The sequence below is a fragment of the Panthera onca genome, chromosome B4 (assembly GCF_046562875.1).
Source record: "Panthera onca isolate mPanOnc1 chromosome B4, mPanOnc1 haplotype 2, whole genome shotgun sequence".
Classification (NCBI taxonomy): domain Eukaryota; kingdom Metazoa; phylum Chordata; class Mammalia; order Carnivora; family Felidae; genus Panthera; species Panthera onca.
Window position 1 is genome coordinate 13,630,935 of NC_138345.1, and position 24,269 is coordinate 13,655,203.

Genomic DNA, 24,269 nt, shown 5'->3' on the forward strand with positions numbered 1-24,269 from the left:
CGCGTACGCGCCCCGCCCACCTCCCCCAGCGACTCCCGCAACCTCCTGCGCGTCGGGATGCGACGTGGGGCGCATGCGCGCTCGCCGTGGCCGGGGTCGATCTTCGGTGACGTCAGGACGCCTCGCGGGCACCAGCCCCCAGCCCGGGCCCCCGACTCCCGCGCCGGCCGGGCGGGGGCGGGGCGTCGGGCCAGCTGAGCTATCCCGTCAGACCGCGCCAGTTTGAATGAAAGCTCCCTAAGATGGCGGCGGCCGGGGCCGAGGCGCGAGGAGGTGAGGGCTGGAGAGCGGCGTCCCTCACTGTCCCCCGTTCTCCAGGCAAACTCCCGAGGCCCGGGAAGCGGGGCCGGGACCCGCGGACCCGCCAGAGCGCGACGCGGCGAGACGCCGCCTCCCGCCCTGCTGACACCTTGGCCCCCAAAGGCGCGCCGCGGGCTTCACCTATCCCCCGGCCCCTGACCCTTCTCGCGGCACGGCCCGCTCGCTCCCCGCAGTCTTCTGCGCCCCGCTTCCGCGGGGCCCAGCCCGCACGCCCTGCTCCGAGGTCGGCTGTCTCTCGCTCCGCGGACGTCCCGCGGACTCCGTGGCCCGACCCCCGCTGCCCGTTGGGCCCGAGGCCCCTCCCCGCCTGGTCGCCGTGTGGAGGTATTCGGGCGGCCGCCGCGGCTCCTGGTAATCCCTGGGGGAGGAGGGGGGCTCGAGGGCCTGTGGGCACGCGTGTGGTTTACTCCTTTGTGGTGGTTTGGGCGGGACGTTGTGTGTTCCGGCTGGCCTTTTAACTGGGAAGCGGGAAGTACCCGGTGGTGTAAACGTGACCTCGATAGCGGAGGAAAGAAAGAAATTGGGGCTGGAGTATAAACGCGAAGGAAATGAGGGAGCGTGCACCCCAGTTTGGACGCACTGGTAGGGGAAATTTCCTGTCGGAGAATAATATCCCAGTAAGTGGGTATTTGAAGACGTAGCCTCTGGCTTACGGTGATTGTTTTACCCACCGGGAACTTGCGTGTTATTTACGTGGACGCCAGAGAACTAGGTGCTGAGCCGCGCGCGCGCGCGCGCGTGTGTCTGTGTGTGTGTCTGTGTGTGCGGGTGAGTGTGCGCGCGCGCGTGTCTGAAAGACGGGAATTTTCAAGACATTCTAGAATGTAGAGGTGTTTTCCAGCACTCCTCTCCACCTAGATTATCATGTCTTTATCCCCCAACTTTTCTTCCACTAGGGATTAGTGTGAACCTAGCGTGAGGTTTTTGTAGTGGTAATGAAATGTTAAATCTTGCAAATGAATTATTTTCTACATTATTGTAGATAATAGAATGGTTACCAGGGATTTGCGGTTTTTTATGGTCCAGGGTGTGTGTGTGTTTGTTTCTCAAAAATAGCATTTCCGTCGAGAGTTGTCTTGAATCCTCGAGTTACTTAAACTAGATAAAAATGGTAGGAACAACAGACATACACACCTTGGGTCGATATCCAACAGGAACCTCCTTTGCACGTGATCGGCATAGTGAGGTTAACTTTACACAAAACACCCCGAAGTTTTTTAAATGGAAGACTTGTAAGTGGTCATTTGTGTTCAACCACTCCTGTACCCTCAAACCGCCACTCCGCAGCAAGCAGTCTCTCCGCCAATCTTGGGGTGGGGGGGAGAAATACCTTTCATTTTCTCGGTCTCGAATTACGAACCTTTTGTAGGAAGCGGGGTGGTGGAAATCCTGCTTCAAGCTTTCTGACAATGAAGCCCCTGTGCGAGTTGGGGAGGGTGAGGGAAGGCTGCGGTGAGAGCAGCTGTGTTCTCTCTTCCTTGGAAATTACCTCAAAACAAAAGGTTATCACAACTACCTTGGAGAGCTACCAAAGAAAGCTGGAGTTTATTGATAGATTTTGTTTGGTTAATTCCGATTTACTCCAACCCTCACATTTTTCCAGTGAGTCTGAAATCCAGAAAGATGGGACTCTGGTGTGGCAGGGGCAGAGCACCCTTGATTGTTTCTAGTGCTTACCGTAACACTAGTCGTAAAACCAAGTTTATTATATATTTCTAAACATCCACTTGTGTTAACGTATTTTACGTGCCGTATGGTAGCACACTGTTTACAGAAATTTCGGAGTAAAATCTTCTGCAGCACATTTAGTTACTGGCTTCTGTAAGGTTAATTATGAGTGTGTCTGATTTTCTTTAAGCTTGGTATATGGATTATGTAAATTGAATACACTGTTTTGTAAACCTTGGCTTTAAAAACAACACAGGAAATGAGTATTATGAAAATATATTCCCCATTATTTATTATAACTCTAGGGCTTATTTACCTTGATAATAATACATTACAGCAGAGGCAAAGTAATAAATGGAGTTAAAATTTCATGCAGCTTTCCAGAATGGGGAAAGTAGGACATGTGATGTATGAGTATGTGACTATGGAACTATATTTCAATTAGATTTCAGTTCTTATTGTCCAGCTAAGGTAAAGGGGACTAGTTCTTTTTAACAACTTATAAGGCTGCTTTAAAATCTATTTAAGATATTTTTACTAACAATAAGTTTGTCTTAGGGATCTACATTTTGTTAAACCAGCAATTCTATGTGGAATATAATGGAAAAGTCAAAAACATTATCTCTGTTGTCCTTTGTATCTATATGTAATTTTAGGAAAGCTTACAGACTTGAAACTGTTCGTTCAGGTGGCTTAGTGGAAATGAATTGACATTAGTTAAGCATAGTAGAGTAGAGATCCATGAGAAAATCCAAGAAGACCAATTTATCAAAAACAGTTCTTTAATGCTTAACTTTTCTGGAAGACACATAAATGGTTTCTTGTCATATGAATTTTCAGTCCTGTAAAATTGCCAGTTGAAGGGTGGGGATATGGAGGTCTTAAGTTTTTCCTTTTTTTTTTTTGGTTTTAATTGAGTAGCTATTTCATTAGTAAAGAATTCTATTTTCTTATTGTAGCTTGGTGTGTGCCTTGCCTAGTTTCACTTGATACTCTTCAGGAATTATGTAGAAAAGAAAAACTCACATGTAAATCGATTGGAATCACCAAAAGGAATCTAAACAATTATGAGGTGGAATACTTGTGTGACTACAAGGTAGTAAAGGTAAGGCAAATATCTAGCCCCTTAAAAGAGACCTAATCAGACTTCAATTCAGTATTTCATATTTATGTAACATAAAAAGACCTTAAAAGTAAGCAAAAGCTCTTCTTAATGTTAAAAATTCTAAGCCATAATAAATTTATATGTCCTATCATCTATATTGCCAAATAACATTGAGAGGATTTTGAAGCATTAAATGTTCTTGCATTAGAATATTTTAAGGTGCTTATATCATTCTACATCCAACTCTTGATTATCTCCGTGTGGATTACCAGAGCAAATGTTTTATCTCATATTGGCTTTTCCTGTCATTCATTTTGTTCCTGAATCATATTTCCCCACTATCACCTGAAATAAACAGAGAAATTCAAACCCAATTTTCGTGCTGTTGAGTCTCCTCATGAAGCATCACCATCGTGTATGTCCTGTATTGTGTCAAACTCCAGGTATTAGTGAGGCTCTGTGGTCTAATAGAATGGCCTGGAGTTCAAAGTCATTTCTAGTCTTGGATTGGTACCTTGTGGCTTCATCAAAGTCATTTCGCTTCTCTGGGCCTCCCTTGATTCCTGTTTCTCTCAAATGACAGGGTTGTTTTCTTAAGAACCTTCTTCAATCTAAACCTTACAGTCTATTTTTGAGTAATTCATTTTTCTCCAGAGTAGCCTGCTCCCTGTGTGGAACTCTTTTTTGGTCGTTTGTCAGTTCTTCCAGACAAATGAATTAGGACTCCTCCTCCTCCATCTTCCATACCGATTCAGTCATTAAATCCAGTTCTTCCTTTGTGACATCCGCCATCTTTTCATGTAACTGCCTTTCCCGCTTGGTGGGGTTTTATGATCAAGCATTTCACCTATACTCTTGGCAACCTTCAACCCAAAAACAGCCCAGTCATCTTCCATCTCAGTGTTTAAATGGTGGTCTGACCAGTCTACCCAAGAGTATCCTATAGTCACACATACTGGTGCCAGTAATGTCTGTTTCTAGTCTCACTCCGCTCTGTTCTACTAAAGCCTTTTGTCTGTTGCTTTCTTTTCCTTTTCTTGTCAGCAGTTTTTCCAACTTTTATTACTTTTCTGGACTTCTTACTCTATCCTTCACCTTCATATTCAGCCACAGACCTCTTCTGCCTCAGTTAATCTTTCACTCCAGTGAAAAATAGGATCCTCCTGCAAGTATGAATTCTCAACTTAGCTTCACACAAGTTCTCTGTAACTTTGCTGTTACTGTTTTTCCTTTTTTAGTCCTTTCCATCCCCTTTAAAGGACTTTGCTTAATCTGTGATGTTTTTGTGTGTGTGTGTGTGTGTGTTTCTGCCCCCCTTCCCCCTTATTAAGCTCTTTTTCCACTGACCTCTCTCAATCAGTAAAACCTATTCAGGTCTTCCCCAACCTCTCTTTGACCTCGTGTCCCTACTCACGCATTTCCTGTCTTTGCTTCTACCTCATTTTCCATTAACTTTTAAAAACAGCTTTGTTGAGATGTAATTCACAAAGCATACAATTCATTAATTTGAAGTATACAATTCGTAGCTTTTAGCACGCTCTCAGAGTTCTTCTGAAGTTGACTGTGGTGATGGTTACACATTCTCATTACCCTGAAAAGGAACTCCGCTCTGCTCACTCATCATGCCCTAATCCTTCCCAGTCTCCTTACCCCACTAGCCCTAGCCCTAGGCAACCACTCATCTACTTTCTGTCTCTTATAGATTCCCTGTTTGGGCAATTCATGTAAATAGAACATTACAATCTGTATGTGTTTCTTTGTAATTGGTTTCTTTAACTTAGCGTGGTGTTTTCAAGGTTCGTCTATGTTGTAGTATGTATCAATACATCATTCCTTTTTATTGCCAAATATTCCACTATAGGACTATCACTTTTAATTTACCTATTGATCACTTAGACCTTTTGGTTGTTTTTGTTTGGGGGTTATTATAAATAATGCTATTATGAACATGCATGTACAGGTTTTTGCATGGATGTGTTTTCACTTCTCTTGATACATACCTAGGAGCTGAATTGTTGAGTCATATAGTTTCTCTGTGATTAACCATTTGAGGAACTGCCAACCTTTTCCAGAGGGACAGCACCATTTTACATCGAACTAGCAGTGTTACAAGTATTTGAATTTCTCTACCCCTCACCTGCACGTTTTATTATCTGACACTTTTGATTATTGCTATCCTAGTGGGAATGGAGTAGTACCTCGTTATGATTTTGATTTGCATTTCTCTGATGGCTAATGATGCTGAACATCTTTTCGTCTGCTTTTTAGTCATTTGTATATCTTTGGATAACTGTCTATTCAGAGCCTTTGCCCATTTTTAAAAATTGGGTTGGCTTTTTTTTTTTTTATTATTGAGTCGTAATAGTTCTTTATATATGCTAGATAGTCCCTCACTAGATACACAGTTTGTAAATATTTTCTCCTGGGACTTGTCTCTTCACTTCTCATTAACTAATTGCCAATATGAGCACCTCAAATCTTACTCTCCTTCATAGCAACATCTTAACACTGTTGACCTTCCTTTCCTTCTTTGAAATTTTCTTGTCCATGGAGAGACTGCCTAGGTTCACACTCTGGCTGTACCATTTATTAGTTGAGTGACTTTTAGCAAATTACTTAGCCTCCCTGTCTTTCCATTTCTTCACCTGTAAAATGAGGATAGTTATGGTACCCAACTCATACTGGCGGGGACCGCCATAGGGTTAAATGAGTGGATGTAAGTATATCCTTACAACAGAGACTGACCTATGATGTTCATATTGAAGAAATGTTTTCTGTCATTGTTGTTCACCTCTGTCTCCACCTATTTTTCTTACTACTCTTCCGGAATCTCCTTGTTGTCTCTTGTCTGTCCTTTCTCGGAAATGTAGATAATCTCCATAGCTGTGTCATTGGCCCTCTTCTCACCTTGAAGTGGCTCACCTTGAAGTGGCTCTGTAGATGCCCTCTTTCCCAGTTCTTTCTACTTCTATCTGTTTGATTCATGACTCCCAAATCTTTGTGAGGCATTGACCTCTTTATGGACTTCATTTCAAAGTAGACACTATACAGGTACCCAAATTCAGCATATTTAAACTGTACCAATTTTCCTCCCTCAAATCTGTACCCTGAGCTAGGATTCCCTATCTAGATTAACAAAACCAGAATACTTCCAGTTACCTAACTTTGTAATTTTATACATTTTTAATTCCTCCCTCCTCCCTACCCGCTCGTAGGTCATCAGGTTATATTGTCTCTATTTATCTTTTCTTGTTCATTCTTTGCCTGTTCAACTGTACTTTCACAAAGCTGGTTTCCTAGGGGTCTGTACTGAGATTGAAGGAACTACCATTATTCTTATACAGGATTCTGAGTGTTGTGGTTAGATTTTGGATAGTTTTTGCACTTTGGTTTCTCCTTTGTCCTTCTCATCAATCCTTTTGGTTTTTTGTTTAGGAATAAGCAACCTTACTTGCACACTTAGGTCCTCACTATGCCACTTACATCCCTCATTTCTTCTCTTTTCCAGCACAAATTGTTTAATCTATAGGACAGTATTATTTCATCATACCTCTACCTTTTTTTTCTCTGTCTCCCCACTCCTGTTCAGGGTGAGTGAAAGATCTTATGACACTGTCCTTTTATTGTGTGTACCCCTCCATTTAGCTCATCAGAGACACTATTTCACTGCCATATTCCTCAAAGCCATTAACAGTTTTTCTAAAACACAGTTCTGGTTGCTTTAGGTAGGGCCTTGCTTTAGACCTTTTAATGACTTGTCTACCAATCTAAGACGAGACCCTTTGAACTAAGGTCCTTTATTATCTGGCCACCAACTACCTTTCCAGCCTCATCGCTTGTCACATATCATGCTTTCTATCCACACTGCAATACTCCTAAGCTCTTTGATTTAGCTAAGGTTTACTGAGCACCTACTATGAGCTGGGCACTCTTCTAAGCATTGGGAACATAGCTTATATTCCAATTTGTTGAACACATTATGTACCCTTGTGCCCTTTTGCTGTTCTTGTCTTGTTCCCTCTTTAGAATACTATTGTTTCCCTCCTTGACAAAATTCTCTTTGGCCTACAAGGTTCAGCTGAAAGGCTACCACCTATTACTGAGCCTTCCCCCATATCCCTAAAATTAATTGCTTTATATTCAGGACTTAGAAAGCACTGTTCTTATTATTAGTCTAGAACTTGACATATTTTATAGCTTGGTTTCATACCTTCTGTGCTAAATTGTCAACTATTTAGGGCCAGGACTATGTCTTACTGTAGTCTCTAGTACAAAGTGGGTATTAAATTAGTGGCTAATGAATTTAACTGACTTCTGCATTAGTGATTTCTCTACTCTTCACAGTCACCAATAGACTAGACCCTTTTAGCTTCATGCTCAGATTATAGCAGCAGTCTGTTGATTAATAGCTCCTATATCATCTTTCTGTAGTCTCAGTAAATATTTGAGTTTCTTCTGTGTGTGGATACTATATTAGGCATTGGGAAAAATAAAAGATTAATCAGAAACTGTCTCTCATCTTGAACTCACAGCCTACTGGAAAGATTGACAAGTAAACCATGGCAATATAGCATAATAAGTGCAGGGGGAGGTGCACCTGGGCTAGGCCACAGAAGGCTTCCCAGAAGGGATATCCCACTGAGGCCTGAAAAGACAGGTACGTTAACTCACGGTTTTCGTACAGAGAACAGAGTGCTAGAATGTGGGATTGGGAAAGAATGAGATGAGTGAAGAACTTTCAGCATTCTACAGCAATGGGGAGTCATATGAAAGGTTTTAAAAAGAGGGATACAATCAGATACGTAATTCAGAGAACTTTCTGCAGTGAGGAATGTAGGAGGGGAATGACACACACACTTAAACATTCTGAAAAGCTGTTACAGTAGTCTAGGCAAGAAATAGTGGTGCTTAAAGTAGTAATAATGGAGATGAAGAGAAATAAGTAATTTTTTTTATTATCATGGTTACAAAATGTACAAGTGTGGTTGAGCGGTCAGAGGATTGGGTAGGGATCCAGCAGTGTGGGATCACACATATTTCACATATATGAAAACATGGGTTTCTGACTTGCGCTGGTGTAGATAATACTCCTCACCAAGACCCAGGAATATAGGAGGATTAGGATAGGAAGACTAGATTAGGTTGAGAACATTCAAGTGTAAGATGATCAATAGATAGTTGGAAATGTGGCCCCAAGTCAGGAGTGAGAACTGGAAACATAGATCTTGAAGTAATTGGCAAAAAGATGGCATTTGAGGCTCCGGGAATGGGTATGGTTACCCACTAATTAACAGATATTTCTTGCCATCTCTCATGTTGTATGCTTGACACTAGGGATCTCAGCAATGAGTGACACAGAGGTATGATCCCTGGCACATGGAGTTTATCTTTTGGTGAGGGTAGAAAACCCTTAAATAAAATTGTACAGCATGCTTATAGTTGAGGTGAGTCCTAATGTAACGGAAGGGTCTAACTTATAGACAAACTAGGCAGCTGTCCCCGAGGAATGGTGTTTAAACTCAGTGCTAAAGGATTAAAAGATAAATAGGAGAGTCTTGAAGGAGAAGAGAGCCTGACTTCTTTAAGGAACAGAAAGTGTGAATGGAATGTAGTCAGCAAGAGGGATCAAAAGAAGGCTAGAAGGATGGATAGGACCCAGAAAGCACAGATCCCTGCAGCCCAAGAAAAGAATTTGGACTCTAGGGCCTTAGGGAAACATTGAGTAGTTTTGAGCAGGGGAGTGACTTGATGCAGTGGGTGTGTTGAAGATAGCATTCCGGCTGTTGTGCCATGAATGGTTTGAAAGTGGTTTGAGGGTATTACACTAATTCACACAAAGAAAATGTGTGAAGAGAACAAGGATGGAGGAGTAGTTGGAGGGGGGGGGGGGAGGGTCTCATGGGAAGAGCTATCAAAGAAACTGATACAAACTGGCAAGAAAGGTAGGAGGAAAACCGGAAGAATGAATCTTGAAGCCTAAGGGAGAGATAATGTCAGCAAAATGGAGAAGAGGCCAGTGGGTCAAAGAAGAACCGAGAAGTACCCACTGGACCGAGCAATGGAAGGGTCATTGATGCCTTCAGAGCAGTGTCTGCGCGTGGATAGAAGCCTAAATAGAATGAATTAAAGAATAAATTGGAGATGAGAAAGTAGAGTCAAGCAGTATGGACAACTCTTTAAAGAATTCTAGCTTTGAAGAAAGGGATAAAGTGCTATGTAGGTTTTAAGGGTGTTTATAATTTTGTTTTTTATTAAATCTCAATAGGTAATATATGCATGTGATTTTCAAAACTGGATGTTATAAAAGTTGGATGTTCTTATACTGAAAAGAAATCTTCCACTCTTGTCACCTTAGTCTCCCGTCCCTCAACTAGTAATTTATCACGTCTTTTTTGAGATTCCTTACATATTCTAGCATTTGTATCTCAAAGGAGGTTTGGTTTCATTTTGCTTTTTCAAATGCAAAGGGAAGTTTAAAAAAATAAAAACTGCAGGAGGTTCAAATGCTGGTGAGAACAAGTAGAGAGGGAGAGACTGGAGAGGCGAGAGGTAGGGTAACTGATGGAGGAAGTGCATCGCCTCGTATCTGCATCCGCCTTTTCTCTAATGATGTGTGCAGGGGAGGGTGCAAATGAGAGAGTTTCTGTTTTCTCTCTGCATTAGGAACAGGGAGGTGTGTTGCTACTGAAAATAATGGGGGAGGTAGTGGGATAGTGACCTTGAACAAGGTGGAGGAGTTCTGAAGTAGGCAGTTTGGGGAAACGGAATGAATGCTCACTGGAGGAACAACACAACGGATCTGTTACTGTTACGAGTTCATGTCAGGGTCCAATTCAGCAAATAGTAATAGTGCCATTTGCTGCCCCATGTTCTTGCCACATTATCCTTTCATACAGAAAAAATTATGACAAAACTGAATACTCTTTGTTAACATCCTTAGCTCATCAGTGAAGAATTCACCACCCCCATGCACATTGGTAAGACTTCTCTCTCAGCAAGCATAGATTAAGAAGGAAATATTACCAAAGCTTTGACTTCATAAAGTATCCAGGTAGTTCTATGTCTAACGAACCATCACTACACTGCATGGCACATACTGACAGAATTTTCCACATTGAGCATTAAATTAATATTCCTAAAGGACTGATTCACTTAGAGTGGTGTGTTAAGAGCGGGAATAACATAGAAATCATTTGACTAAAACCCATATTTTGGAGATCAGGAAAACAAAGCTCCAAGAAAGGACTTTTCCAGGGTTGTGTTGCTCAGTTGTGTCCGTCTTCGACCACTAACCCAGGTCTGAGAATTGCTACTTGGTCAGTTACTGGCATGAAAAGCCACTGAGTTTCCATGGAACACTAGTGTTTTCATAATTAGACTCAGGCTATTCTACCACTAACATTGAATATGATGATTTCAAAACTTGCAGAAGAAAGCTAATGGGAGGATAGCTTTTGTTTTTTGTTCTCCAATATATACATTTGAAAAACAACCCAGATTAAATTTAGCAGCTTTTATTTCTTTTAAAGATTCATATATAGTTACTGTTGTGATTTTTTTTAATTGCATACATGTTGATAGTCCTACTTTTTGTTATGCATTCAGAAACATTTAATAAGAGCTTAAGATACAGCAAGCAATTGTGCTTGGTTCTGTGGCTACGAAGAAGATTTCATCCCTCATGGTTTCTGGTTAAGATTAGAAATGGAAACACAAGGAGATTGGCAGTGATCGGTTCTCCTTGGGCAAGAGAGGAAGGAAAGACTTCATGGGCAGGGACAGGGGGACATTTGAGCTGACTTCTAAAGATGAGTAGATTTTTCTACACATAAAAAATGAGACCAAAATACGCTCATTATGGAAATGGAAGAGGTCATTGTAATCAGAACTTTGTGAACAAAGCAGAAAGGGGTGAAGAGGACTGGCATGTTCAAGTACTAGCTGCAGTTAGTATGGCTAGAGGGTGGTATGTAAATGGGGTTACAATGGAAGACTGTCAGAGAGATATCAGGGACTCAGTCAAGAATGATCTTCTTTGCTATAATAGGAAGTGTGAACTTCATTCTTTAGGCAGTGGAGGAGCAATTAAAATTTTTAAGGAAGAAAGTAACAGAATGACTGGTACTGTGGATTTCTTATTTTTGTAAGAAAACTTCAGTAATGATAAATTGGGATGTTGTCAGTCTGGAGGCAGAGAAACCAGTTAGGAGATTAATGTAATAATCCCAGCAAGAATTGAAGACCTTAAGTAACTAGAGCTATGGTAAAGAGATGGACAGGAACAAGTATCTGAAGAAACTTGATGATGGATTGAGAACAATCTAGATTGAGCTCCTAGTTTGCAACTCATGTGACTGGGTAGATGATAAGATTACCCTTGATGAGGAAAAGAAAAAAATCCATTTTGAAAGGACAGTGGTGAGTTCCATGGAAATAGATGGATTTAAGAAGCTGTTGGGCATCCAGTAGGCTATTGCATATATGGAGGTGCAGGAAAAATTTTGGGAGTTAGTAGCATGTAATTAAAACTGTTGGAGTGATGAGGTTGCCCAGAGAGCATTTAGAGCAAGGATTCTTAACCTTAAATCTGGAATCCACATATCCTCAATTATCCAAAATATCGCATATGTGACTTTGTTAGGGGAAGGTCCATCGCTTTCTTCAGATTTTCAAAAGGGACAAACGCTTACTTGGTGTGAAAAGGGGCCAAGGACAGAGCCTCTCAAGTATCTGCACTAAGTGATGGGCGGGGACAATAGTCTCAGCAGAGAAGGCAGAAAAGGAACAATAGTGAAGAGAGAAATGTGGTATCAAAGCCTAAGTCAAGTAACATGAGGGCTTGTAGAGTCTTGGGCTTGGCAATGAGAAGACTGATAAATTGTTCCTAATAAACTCGATGGAAACCAAATGTATTTGTATGTAATGAAACTCCCCACAGAAACACCATGTTTTCTAAGAATTGTAAAAACTATTGGCCTACAAAAAAAGTTCAAATGCCTCCATCAAATATTCAAGGCTAAGATTTGTTCTCGCCTTGCCATTACAGTTTAATCTCTCACTTCAATATTCCGAACTTTAAAGCTAGCCAAATCCATCTCTTCACTGCTTTCTGAACACTTCATACAGATCTTAGCTCCTAGTTTTTGCTGGTGGTTTTCATCCTGCCTGCCCTGTTCCCTACCCAACAAATCCTATCAGTCTTTCACAGTTTAGTTCTGTTTGCTCTGTGCTCTTTTCTGACTCTATTGATTTCCCTCTCTATATTCTAGTGGTAATTACTGTCTTGTTTTGGCATTTAAAATTGTACTGCCTTGCATTGCTACTTACTTGACATATTACTGCCTTCTTTTCCCAGTGAGCTTTTACTCCTAAAGGCTAGCACTACCTTACGTCTCATCATACCCCCTGGTGGCTGAACTTGCACATACTTATTTTAAATACTAAAATACTTGAATGAATTTAACCTAAGCCAAACATAGTGGGGGAAAATGTCTTTAAGAAAAAATTCATATGATGCATTCTAAATTATACAGGAGTGATTTATGTATCATTGTTACAACTGTACTCCATTTCTATGGGTAATCAAGAGTTGATTGCGTGTCAGAATAAGATACTGATATAATCTATGAGGCTTAATGAACTTTTGGGCTTTTATTTGGAACTTTAGCATATTGAATTAAATTTGTTAAGCCATACATACTAATTTTTCTGTGTAAAATTTATCAGTTCTTCAAAACAAATATCTTTTTTGGATTGCAAAGTAAAATATACTTACTAAATAAGTATGAAGTAGAAATAAAATATCACTAATATTTCTCTACTATTTTGCCAAAGGCACTTTTGTTTTATAAACATCTTTACCATCTATAAATTAAGTATCAATGTGATTAACATGCAAAACTTAATCACTAACAATACATCTGGCTCATTATTAAACAATACAATATGTTAATTTGGAGCCCACTTCAGTGGCATGGTGTTACTAGTTTTGCTGAATGATAATTGAACTTAATCATCTGATTTAAAGCCAGTGTCTTTCATCATTTGCTGACAACTTCCAGGGTTATTATAGGAAAAAGTGTAGTAGAAAAAAAAGAGGACCAGAGTTGCATTGCTTTATTCTGGAGTCAGAAAAATTAAAAGCTTTCCTAATTAATAAGGAAAATAGATACACGTTAGCTACTGCCACGTGGATCCCATCATTGTCGAGCAGATATCTGCCAACATAAATCCTAAATTGTAAAAGTTACCTGGCAGGAGGGAGAAATCTGTGTTACACTTCACCATTTCGACTAACACTTAAATATATGTCTAAGCTTTTCTTTTTTCCCTGAAATCACAATATGTATTTCCATGAAAGTACAGTTTTTGTGCATATCCTCACACTTTAACCACATTTTTTAAACAGGTAAAGCATATTTTGACCATTTTCATAAGAAGGAAAGTTCTTTAAATTCACCAGCAGTATTGCTTACCGAGTAGAATGTAATAAAACATTGAAACGACTCAATGGGGAGAAAATTTGCTTACTCATTGGCTAAGCGACTTGCTTCTGCAAAGCTGCCTCAGTGGTCCTCACCCCAGTTTGTGCCTCTGCAACATTTCCTAGGCCATCCAGGTTATTTGGCATTAATAAATTATGGATAGTAAAACAAGTGTCATATGCACCCTTTTATAGTAAAAACTTTGTTAAAAATTTCAAGGAAAAGCAAATTTAATCTATATCGATGATTTAAAATAACTAAAAACTGGAGAATACAATTTAATCACTTTCATATTTTAGAGTGTGGACATATTCCAGAGGACAAAGAAAAAATTGAAGGACTTTAGAATTTTTTGTCTTTATTTTTTGTTTTATTTTTGAGAGAGAGTGTGAGAGAGCACAGGTGGAGGAAGGGCAGAGGGAGAGAGAATCTTCAGCAGGCTCTGCTTTCAGCTTGTAGCCAGACGCGGGGCTCAGTCTCACAACCCTGGGATCGTGACCTGAGCCGAAATCAAGAATCGGATGTTTAACCCACTGAGACACCCAGGTGCCCCTCGAAGTTTTTTTTATTATGCACACTTGACTACCTTTTTTAAGAGAAACTTAACATGCCATTCCCCAATTTTAAGGAAAGAAAACAGTCAAGTCACTGGGGTAAGAAGGCAAAATTCTAGGTACCATGGTGGCCACAACAGCAGTCAGGGATAAATCAAAATATTTGATCTTTGGTGGCTTCAGTGCCTGCTTCCTAATCCACTCATGGGTGAGTCTAAATAAGGTGAGAATTCTCTGGAATCGTGATGTCTAATAAAAACAATGTAAGCTACATATATGTCATTTTAAATTTTTTCGTAACCATATTAAACAAGTAAAATGAAACAAGTGAGATTGCACACCTGGCTGGCTCAGGCAGTAGAGCATGGGACTCTGGATATCAAGATTGTGAGTTTGAGCCCCACATTGGGCATAGATTAGTATAAATAAATGAGCAAATAAATAAATCTTTAAAAAATAATATATTTAGTAAAACCAAAATATTTCAATATGTGTCACATGTGAAGAAATATTTTCCTTTTTTGTGTATGTGTTTGATATTTGTAACTCAGTATGTACTACACACTTAAAGCACATCTCAATTTGGGCCCACCACATTTCAGGTGCTCGATAGCTACATGCAGCTAGGAATAACTATATTGGACATTATGTCCCTAGAACATCGAAGGGATGTGTGCCCATGATACTGAGAAATAGTGTTTGCCTTCTTTGCCTTCTGTCAGTGTAAAATACTAAAATTACCTACCTCAGGGGATGCTTACATCAGTGCTGGCCAAGTAAAGCACTAACCTAGGTCATAAATTGTTAGTTTGAACACTCCCTGTTTCTGTGATTAAGATAAAGTACTTTTTTTTGTTTAACAATCACTGTTTGGTAAAATATCATGAGTTTCAGTACTTTTGTCTTCAGGTGCAGTTCTTTTACCTATGCTCAAACATACTGTGCTACAACTAAATTCTGTATATATTTTATGTAATGCAAAGAAAAAATGGTTTTATATTTTTTATGTTTTGTAGTTCATCTAGAAACCTCTGGCTCTTAATATATTCTGAACTTTATTAAGAATGATAACAGCTGCCTTAACTCTTTAAGATAGTAAATTAGTTTAATGGGGACTGTCATCTAATTTCAATTTTCTTTTATATTTTAAGGATATGGAATATTATCTTGTAAAATGGAAAGGATGGCCAGATTCTACAAATACTTGGGAACCTTTGCAAAATCTCAAGTGCCCATTACTCCTCCAGCAGTTTTCTAATGACAAGCATAATTATTTATCTCAGGTAAAGAAAGGCAAAGCAATAAAAGACAATAACAAAGCTTTGAAACCTGCCATTGCCGAGTACATTGTAAAGAAGGCTAAACAGAGGCTAGCTCTGCAGAGATGGCAAGACGAACTCAACAGAAGAAAGAATCATAAAGGAATGATATTTGTTGAAAATACTGTTGACTTAGAGGGCCCACCTTCAGACTTCTACTACATTAATGAATACAAACCAGCTCCTGGAATCAGCTTAGTCAATGAAGCTACCTTTGGTTGTTCGTGTACAGATTGCTTCTTTGAGAAATGTTGTCCTGCTGAAGCTGGAGTTCTTTTGGCTTATAATAAAAACCAACAAATTAAAATCCCACCTGGTACCCCCATTTATGAATGCAACTCGAGGTGTCAGTGTGGACCCGATTGTCCCAATAGGATTGTACAAAAAGGCACCCAGTATTCACTTTGCATCTTTCGAACTAGCAATGGCTGTGGCTGGGGTGTAAAAACCCTTGTGAAGATTAAAAGAATGAGTTTTGTCATGGAATATGTTGGGGAGGTATGTTCAACATATAACAAATAATGTGTGTGGGAGGTTTATGCTTTTTGAAAAGTTAACATTGTACAGCAGTAACAGATATTGGTACATATTTATATTATTGTTTGCAAGTATGTAGAAATTTCTGGCTTGGGAAAAAGTTTTCACGGGCATAGTTAGAAATATAAACTTGTATATGAACAAAAAAATACATATAATTATAAATGAAATAGTCCTGTTTCAACAAACACCCATTTATAGTCATTGAAACTGGCATTTGTAAAATATGGCAGCTATTATGACATAAACGTTCTTTTTTGTTAATTTTTACTTAATGTGTTTTTTTACCTTACATTCAGGTTAGTTAGCATATAGTGCAACAGTGATTTCAGGAGTAGATTCCTTAATGCCCCTTACCCCTTTAGTCCATCCACCCTCTCGACACCCCTCCAGTAACCCTCTGTTTGTTCTCCATATTTAAGAGTCTCATGTTTTTGTCCCCTGCCCTGTTTGTATATTATTTTTTCTTCCCTTCCTCATGTGAGTGAAGAATGACATAAAAGTTCTAAGAAGAAAATCAGATCTAAACCCATGCTGACTTTGGAAACTTTAGATTGTGATTCATCCATTTGATTAAATATGGTTAACTGTAGTTGGCAGAACTCAATTACTGTATCAACATGGGAAGTACTATAGAGTAGACATGCTTTCTGAGCAAGTGTTAGAAAATACAATACATAAAACCATATTTTGCATCCATGAAAAAATCCAAATTCTTTGTACTTCAGCTAGAGACTGTCTCTAAATTACCATTGACTGTGCAAATTTATGTATTTTTTAACTTTTATTTTTTAGAGAGTGCAAGCGAGGGAGAGAGAGAGAGAAACCAAACAGGCTCCACGCTCAAAGCAAGAGTCTGACGCGGGGCTCGATCCCACAACCCTGAGATCATGACCCGAGCTGAACTCAGAATGCTCAACTGAATGAGCGACCCATTCGCCCCCGAGCAAATTTATTTTTATACATATAACGTATATATACAAAAAATAGTATTTACCATGTACCACATACTATTCTAAGCACCTTATGTGCTAACTCATTAATCCTTGAGTAACTCTGAGGTAGCGGTGTTAGGTCCATTCTTTATCATTGAGGAAACAGGCACAGAAAAATTCAGCAAGGTCCCATTGTAGTGAAGAGGAGCCAGGATTCAAAACCAAGGCTCCAAAATGAGTGCACTTTGCTGCTGTACTACACTTCCTCAAACTGAGTGGTATATTAATCTGTGACTAGAAAAATACAAGTGTGACCGCATATCTTGGGCTGTCAAATCTAACATTTTAGAAGTTATGTGGAGGGGTGCCCGGGTGGCTCAGTCAGTTAAGCATCTGTCTCACTTGGGCTCAGGTCGTAATCTCGCGGTTCATGGGTTCAAGCCCCTTGTTGGGCTCTGTGCTGATAGCCTGGATCCTGCTTCAGATTCTTTGTCTCCCTCTCTCTGTCTCTCCCTTTCCCCTGCTTGTGCTCTCTCTCTCAAAAAATGAATAAACATTTTGAAAAATGCAAAAGTTATATGGAATTAGGCCACATATAATTATCTGTATTCATCTAGAATTCTGAGATTAAATTAGAGCCCTGTTTTGATCCTTAAATTTTTAGACAATAGCAGATTATTATAAATCACTGTTCAGGATACTAGATCTTGTATGATCAAACTCTTCTCTGTTTTGACTTACTGAATGCAGTAGTTATTTATATCTGGTTGACACCATGAATTGCTTTAGACATTTTTGGTTTCTTAAGCTGAGCATCTATCTGGTAAAGCTGTGTTCTTAGAACTGCAGAAGATGGTTTTGATCCACAGAATTTCATGAAAACAACCTGGTCTGCAAAACTAAACTTTGCATACAATTGACTGCAAATTTAACGTACCTTCTTTCCTGTATTTGTAACAAATTTCCACCTTGTAACTAACTGCATAGATGAGTTACAGGAAAAATAAGTTTTTAGAGCATTTTTACTGTAAATTTCTTCCTTTACATTCCAGGTAGGTCCTACAGAAAGCTATATTTGGGTAGCTTTTTGAACACGTGAATAAATGAGAATAAACGTAGTACTGTCTCCCCTTGTTGATTGTGGGCTGTCCTGATTCCTAAGCAGCCATGATTGTCCTGCGGTCGTATCTCCCCTTAGCTTCCCATGTCTTTCCTTCTGTGTGTAGAGTAGTTTGTGTGAATGTTTTGATGACACATTGACTTGTTACTTTTTAAACCTCTGGAGGCACTAAAACAATAATAATAGTTTTATGGATGAGTGTTTCTTTAGTTCAACAATAGCTATATAATATACTATAGTTTTTTCTTTTTAGGTAATCACCAGTGAAGAAGCTGAAAGACGGGGGCAGTTATATGACAACAAAGGAATCACATATCTCTTTGATCTGGATTATGAATCTGATGAATTCACAGTGGATGCAGCCCGATATGGAAATGTCTCTCATTTTGTGAATCACAGTGTAAGTGTGATTACACTGTTTTTAATGATTTTCCATAGTTGAGGAATAATTATCTTTAAATGACTTAGCCTTTTAATATTTCCAAAGTATTGTAATACAGAGACCTCTTTGGTTAGATTATTGTATTATTACCATATGGAAAATCCATTGAAGTGCCTACCAAATACCATGCATTTTGCAAGAGTTTTTACATACGTTCATTTAATCTTTCCAGAACTCCTTAAGTATCATCTTCTTGTAGAAGAGGAATTAAGAGGTAGCAAGGTTAAGAATTACATACAACTGTAGAGGTTTCTTACAGAAGTTAACAGCTGAATTTTAGGATATGTAGCTAAACATAGCTATATTTTCTTAAAATGTAAATATGTTAACATATTTACAGAATTTAAGAATTCATAGAGTATTGAAGTATTGAGGGCCATTTTCCTAAATTACAATTGTAAATTAAAATTCTAAAATACAATTCTAAATTGCACTCTAAATACAATACAATAGTAGTAGGCTTGTGAGATTGATGTTTCCTCCATTTTATAGATTACAAGGAAAATGTGTCTCCAGAGAGTATTATATACCTGACCATATAAGGAAGTGTAGACTATGCTAAGCTTTTGATGGGTTTTATTCCAAGAAACTAGTTTATGTTGAGTAGTGAAATGTCAGAGACCTTCTGACTCCTTGTTAGTTTTCTGATTTACTTAAACTTTTACTTTAATTTTTTTCTTAGTGATAAATTTGAAATACTCTCAAAATAGATGTATTCTATTCAAGGGCACTTAAAACAATGATTTTGGTTTCTTAGCTCTTTCTTCTTGCATAGTCCAGAACTTAATGTAGAAATCTCAAAATATTAAACCCAATCAGAAGTTACGGCAATGAAACCTCCATGCAGTATGAAATTTGAGTTGTATAATGCTAATTTGATTTTTTAAATACAGTTTTTCTCTTTCTTTATGCCTTACTGAACTATGTACAGGTGAAATGATAATGGTATATAAAACTTGCATTATAATTCTCCAGAAAAATTAAAAAGTTGAGATAGATGAAACGGGATTGGTGAAAATGTTAATTGTTGAACTGCAGGGTAAATGTATGTGGATTTATTATTTTTTCTAGTGTTAATGTATGTCTGAGATTTTCTGTAAATGAAAATAGTATTTTTAAATTTGAATGCCTCAGAGACCTCTAAACAGTAAACAACTTAATTTCCAATGAAACTTAAAAAATAATAGTTTGGGGAATTAAATATTTCATATGGCATGTAGAAGAGCCTGTCCATTACATTTTTACTTAAATGGGTTCTAATGTTCCTTTTTAGTGTGACCCAAATCTTCAGGTGTTTAATGTTTTCATTGATAATCTCGACACCCGTCTTCCCCGAATAGCATTGTTTTCCACAAGAACCATAAATGCTGGAGAAGAGCTCACTTTTGATTATCAAATGAAAGGTACGGTTTTCAAGTAAGGTTTGATTGATTTCAGTTATTTGCATATGAAGACTGTAATCAGAGTAGGAAAAGACCTTAGATCATCTGAACCAAACAATATTAAAGAAGAAAAAAATGAGGCTATAAGAGTTGGTCTTTTTACTCAAGGTCACAAAGCTACTCTGCCAGAGGTAAAACTAAAATCTGCCTGACCTTGAGCTGAGTAATGCTCTTTTCTCAGCATCACGCTGTCACCTGCTTTTTTTCATAATTTCCATTATCAAAGTTTGTTCTACATCTTTTCTCAATACTACTTGTATTTTAAAATTGTAAGGCATACATTCCTGAAAATTTACCAAGAGATGTATATTCAGGGCGCCTGGGTGGCTCATTTAAGTGTCCAACTTGCTTAGGTCATGATCTCACGGTTTGTGGGTTCAAGCCCCACTTCGGGCTCTGTGCTGACTGCTCAGAGCCTGGAGCCTGCTTCAGATTCTGTGTCTTCCTCTCTCTCTGCCTTTCCCCCGCTCACACTCTGTCTCTCTCTAAAAAATAAATAAACATTTAAAAATTTAAAGAGATGTATATTCAGAGGATTGAAAATATTTAAATCACATCTGAACTTATTCCATTCCTACTTGGATTTGGTTTTTTTAAAAAAACACATCAATTTTATTTGCTTTGTTGGGACCATATGTTTTTTTCTTTCCTTTGTTTTTCTAAGTGTTAATTACAGTTTGTTACTATTTGGCCTGACTTTATGGCCCTTAAATAATGTATGAAATTGAATGTGTATCTGATTTTCCCACTAAGTTTCATCATTTCGCAAAGCTGTTCTTGGAAGTATGGCTAATAGCGTATGCTTTTATCTCTTACTAGCTCCACACCATCCTTTCAAGATAATTCATAATTTGTCTCTGGACGTTCACATTGATTTAAAACGAATAAGAGATTTGAACTTCATTCTGAATGGTCTTAACTTTTTCTTGTGTATTTCTTTTTCTGTGTACTCAGGTTCTGGAGATGTATCTTCAGATTCCGTTGACCACAGCCCAGCCAAAAAGAGGGTCAGAACTGTGTGCAAGTGTGGAGCTGTGACTTGCAGAGGTTACCTCAACTGAATTTTCAGGAAACAGCTGATGATTGTAGTTTGTTTTTTTCTAATGTTAACCTTTAAAAAAAGTATTTGGGACTCTTTTCATATTATCAGGATTATATACTATGTTAATTTACAATTCATGTTTCAAACTATTGGCCAAATGCATTACTGATGCTTCTGAAGAGAACACAGGGTCACAGAGACTAATTTAAAATACACTTATCTAGTGATTAGACACCAAACATGAAAGGAAAACTGACAGATCAGCATATACATACATAAGAAGTCTGTGTGAATAGAGAAATGCCTCCTTCAGTGTTTAAGCGTTAAACTGATAACGTAACCATCACTAAGATCAAATATTCAAACTGCCATACACCTTGAATTTAGAGAAAGAGTTAATTTGGGCAAATACATACAAGTGCTATTTTTGTTATGTTGTCATTCCCGTTAATTACTCACTGTACTTGTATTTAAGAAAAATAGGTGATACGGAATTATACTCTATTTTCTACTTTCATTAAAATACTGGGATCTTAATGATACAGAAATTTAAGGTCTAAAATTCAGTGTAAACAGGTTTAATTACAGCTTGATTTCATATTTTGAAGCAATCCAGACTGCTATGAGGCATGTATGTCTGAATCAGTAATTCTTAAAAGATTTTTAACCTTGTAAAAGAATAATTTCCAAAAAGCTCTAAAATTCTGGAACGGATGGCCATTATGCTGCTTTGAAAGGGTGGGGCACTGGGACCGGGAGGGTTTCTTGGAAGTGGAGAAATGGAGCACTTTCAGGGCCCCTCTTAATAACGCAAATTAAGAGATCCATGTTGCATACCTGGTCTAAACAGAAACAGCAAAACAAGATACTCCTGAGTGCATCTGCACCTAACAGTGTTTCATACAATACATGAATATTACATCTTCTGAATTTCAGGCGGTTTTAACATTTCCACCAAATTTAATTATTTTTATATTCCCCGCAAGCTCTTCTTGAAATAATCTATATTTTGAACTGATACTTATTTTTTATACATGAATTTTTTAAACGTGATAAAGCTAAACTTGGCTTGGCCAAAGTGTGTATCTGAATTATGAGAACATTTTTACTTGAACCATGAACACTGAAATGGAATACAGTTGTTTGGTTTTTGTTTCTGTTTTTCTGCATAGTAAAACCTCAGTTGGGAACAACTATGTTTTCATCTCTGTGATTTTGGGATTTGTAATCATGGAGTCCAACATGAAGGTAAATGCAGCAAGTAAATCTAGCTTTCAGTATTCCTAATTAAATTTTACCTAAGTTCATTGCCCCATTGCTTTACTGACCTAAAATAAGTTTGAGTAAAATTGCACTGATGGCAAGAATCCAGCACTTCAAATACCTTCTTAATCCTTAACCTCTTTTTTGGGAGAAGCTACACTTTATTATGCATTATATCGCTACCACATGATTTGCTCTTTCATAATATGGGATAAATTCTTTACATGTTTGGAGTCTCACAGCGTATTAACCAAAATCTGCAGAAGGTGTCACGGAAAAATACATTTCTTAGTGCCGTTTCTTATGTTTTCTTTATGAGGAAATAGTCACATGGTGTCAGTGGTGAGAAAGCATCACAGATTTACAGGTGCTCCCAGTGGCCAAGCTTACTTTGAATTCTGATTCTCACAGGTTTAAAAAATGTAACTAATATTCTTCTTAAAAAGTTAATGTTTTACTGTCCAGTTTTTTGATCTTGTCTTTTTGTGGTAAAAAAAATGTAAAACAGGACAGCAAAGGGAAGAATGGCTATTTTCACAAAACTGGTTTTGTACTGTCCTTAGTAATAGACATTTAATGGGTCTTTGAGATTTTAGTTACCTGTGTTACCCTTGTTTGATTACAAAGCTGAACTTAATCAGTAAAATAGAAACTCTCTACATGAGGCTGTTAGGAGCTTTTAACCATTTTAAGTCAACATTTAGCTTCTTTGGTTTCTCAAGCTGTCAGAATTTGTTCTCTCAATATGAAGCCTATGTTCAACGGCCATGTTTACATGAAGTTTAAACCGTAAGTTAATCTACTCTGCAAGTTGTATTAATACCATTGTTTTCAAGATCTACTTAAGGATCGTGATACAGTTGTAATCTCAGGGTTTTTTCCCCCATATGTGCAAAATCTAGACTGCACTTTTTTTTTTTTTACAGTTCAATTTTCTTTAGCAAAATAAATTTAGTTTGGCATTTGATTTTCTATTTATGGTGGTTTAGCTTTGTTATTGAATATTTTATTTTCTTACCAGTAAGCTACAAAAGGGGCAAAAAAATAACCAATGTATTCCTGACTACTTGCTTTTGAGATTAACCAAAGGTTCTTATACCATCACTTTAAATGTTATTTGCCTTTTAAGAAAGTTTATCATTGTCATGGTTGGTCCATTTGAATATTAAAGAATTTTACATAGCATAATGTGGATGGATACTTCTAAAATATTTTGAGCATTATGAGTCACCAGATTACTTACACACATTATGCTAAATAGGTAAACACTGCCTGGAACCACAGGGGAATGTTAGACTTCAAGCTCCTATTCTTAGAGCAAGTCTCAGGCCCTTTATCTGCGTTCCTGTGCGTCTCATAAACCCATGAGGCCGGTGCTGCCAGCCCTACAGCACAGCAAAGGGAAGGGGTCAGGACTGGTTAGGTAACATGAACATACCCAAGATCACGTGGCTCGGGGGCAGTAAACCACCTATTTATACTGGACTCTATTTCGTACTGCTAGTTTAAACAAACTCTAAGTCTTGGATTCCTCTCTCAGGCAAATGTGGCTAGCCACTGCATTTCTTCTGTCATGTATCTTGGCATTTTGAAACTTTTCACTTTTTCCTTTATACTTTACAGTTCTTAGAGTAAAAATCAAGTAGCCACTATAATCCTACCCCTACCTGCGCTCTTTTTGAGAGGCATTATTGCATAGTGGCTAAGAGCATGGACTCTCGAGCTTGAATTGCCTGTATTTTCAGTCCTGACTTCACTCCTTCTCAGCTATGTGAACTAACCTCTCTGTGCCTCAGCCTCATTTTTGAGTGGGAAGAATAAACTTAACCTGCCTCAAAAGGTGGTGATGAGCATTGAAGGAGTTAATATCCAGTGTGTAAAAGAACTATCATCACAGAGTAAGCACCACATGTAAGTATCTGCTGTAATTCTGTACTGTAAACCTGTACTTTTGTAGTCTTTGGTGATCCCTACAAGTTTTTTTTTTTAATCAAAAGTCTGTTCTAGTGCTCTTAGCCCTTAAATTCATTCACCTGG

The 24,269-nt window shown here is 38.3% G+C and overlaps 1 protein-coding gene across 6 annotated transcripts; it reads left to right on the top strand.

Moving 5' to 3' along the window:
- Position 1: 1 nt before the first annotated feature.
- SUV39H2 (SUV39H2 histone lysine methyltransferase) lies at positions 2-23,206 on the top strand. Of its 6 annotated transcripts, none has more exons than XM_060659279.3 (6): positions 15-273; positions 2,949-3,094; positions 15,284-15,949; positions 18,297-18,443; positions 19,759-19,888; positions 20,882-23,206. In XM_060659279.3, exons 1-6 carry the CDS (start codon positions 243-245, stop codon positions 20,986-20,988), a joined length of 1,227 nt encoding a protein of 408 aa, XP_060515262.1. In that variant the 5' UTR covers positions 15-242; the 3' UTR covers positions 20,989-23,206. The 6 variants fall into 6 exon arrangements, with proteins under 6 accessions (XP_078306529.1, XP_060515262.1, XP_060515266.1 ...); XM_060659283.3 differs by having other exon boundaries at positions 16-273; positions 15,284-15,415; XM_060659282.3 differs by lacking the exon at positions 15-273 and adding an exon at positions 280-672.
- The last annotated feature ends 1,063 nt before the right edge of the window (positions 23,207-24,269 follow it).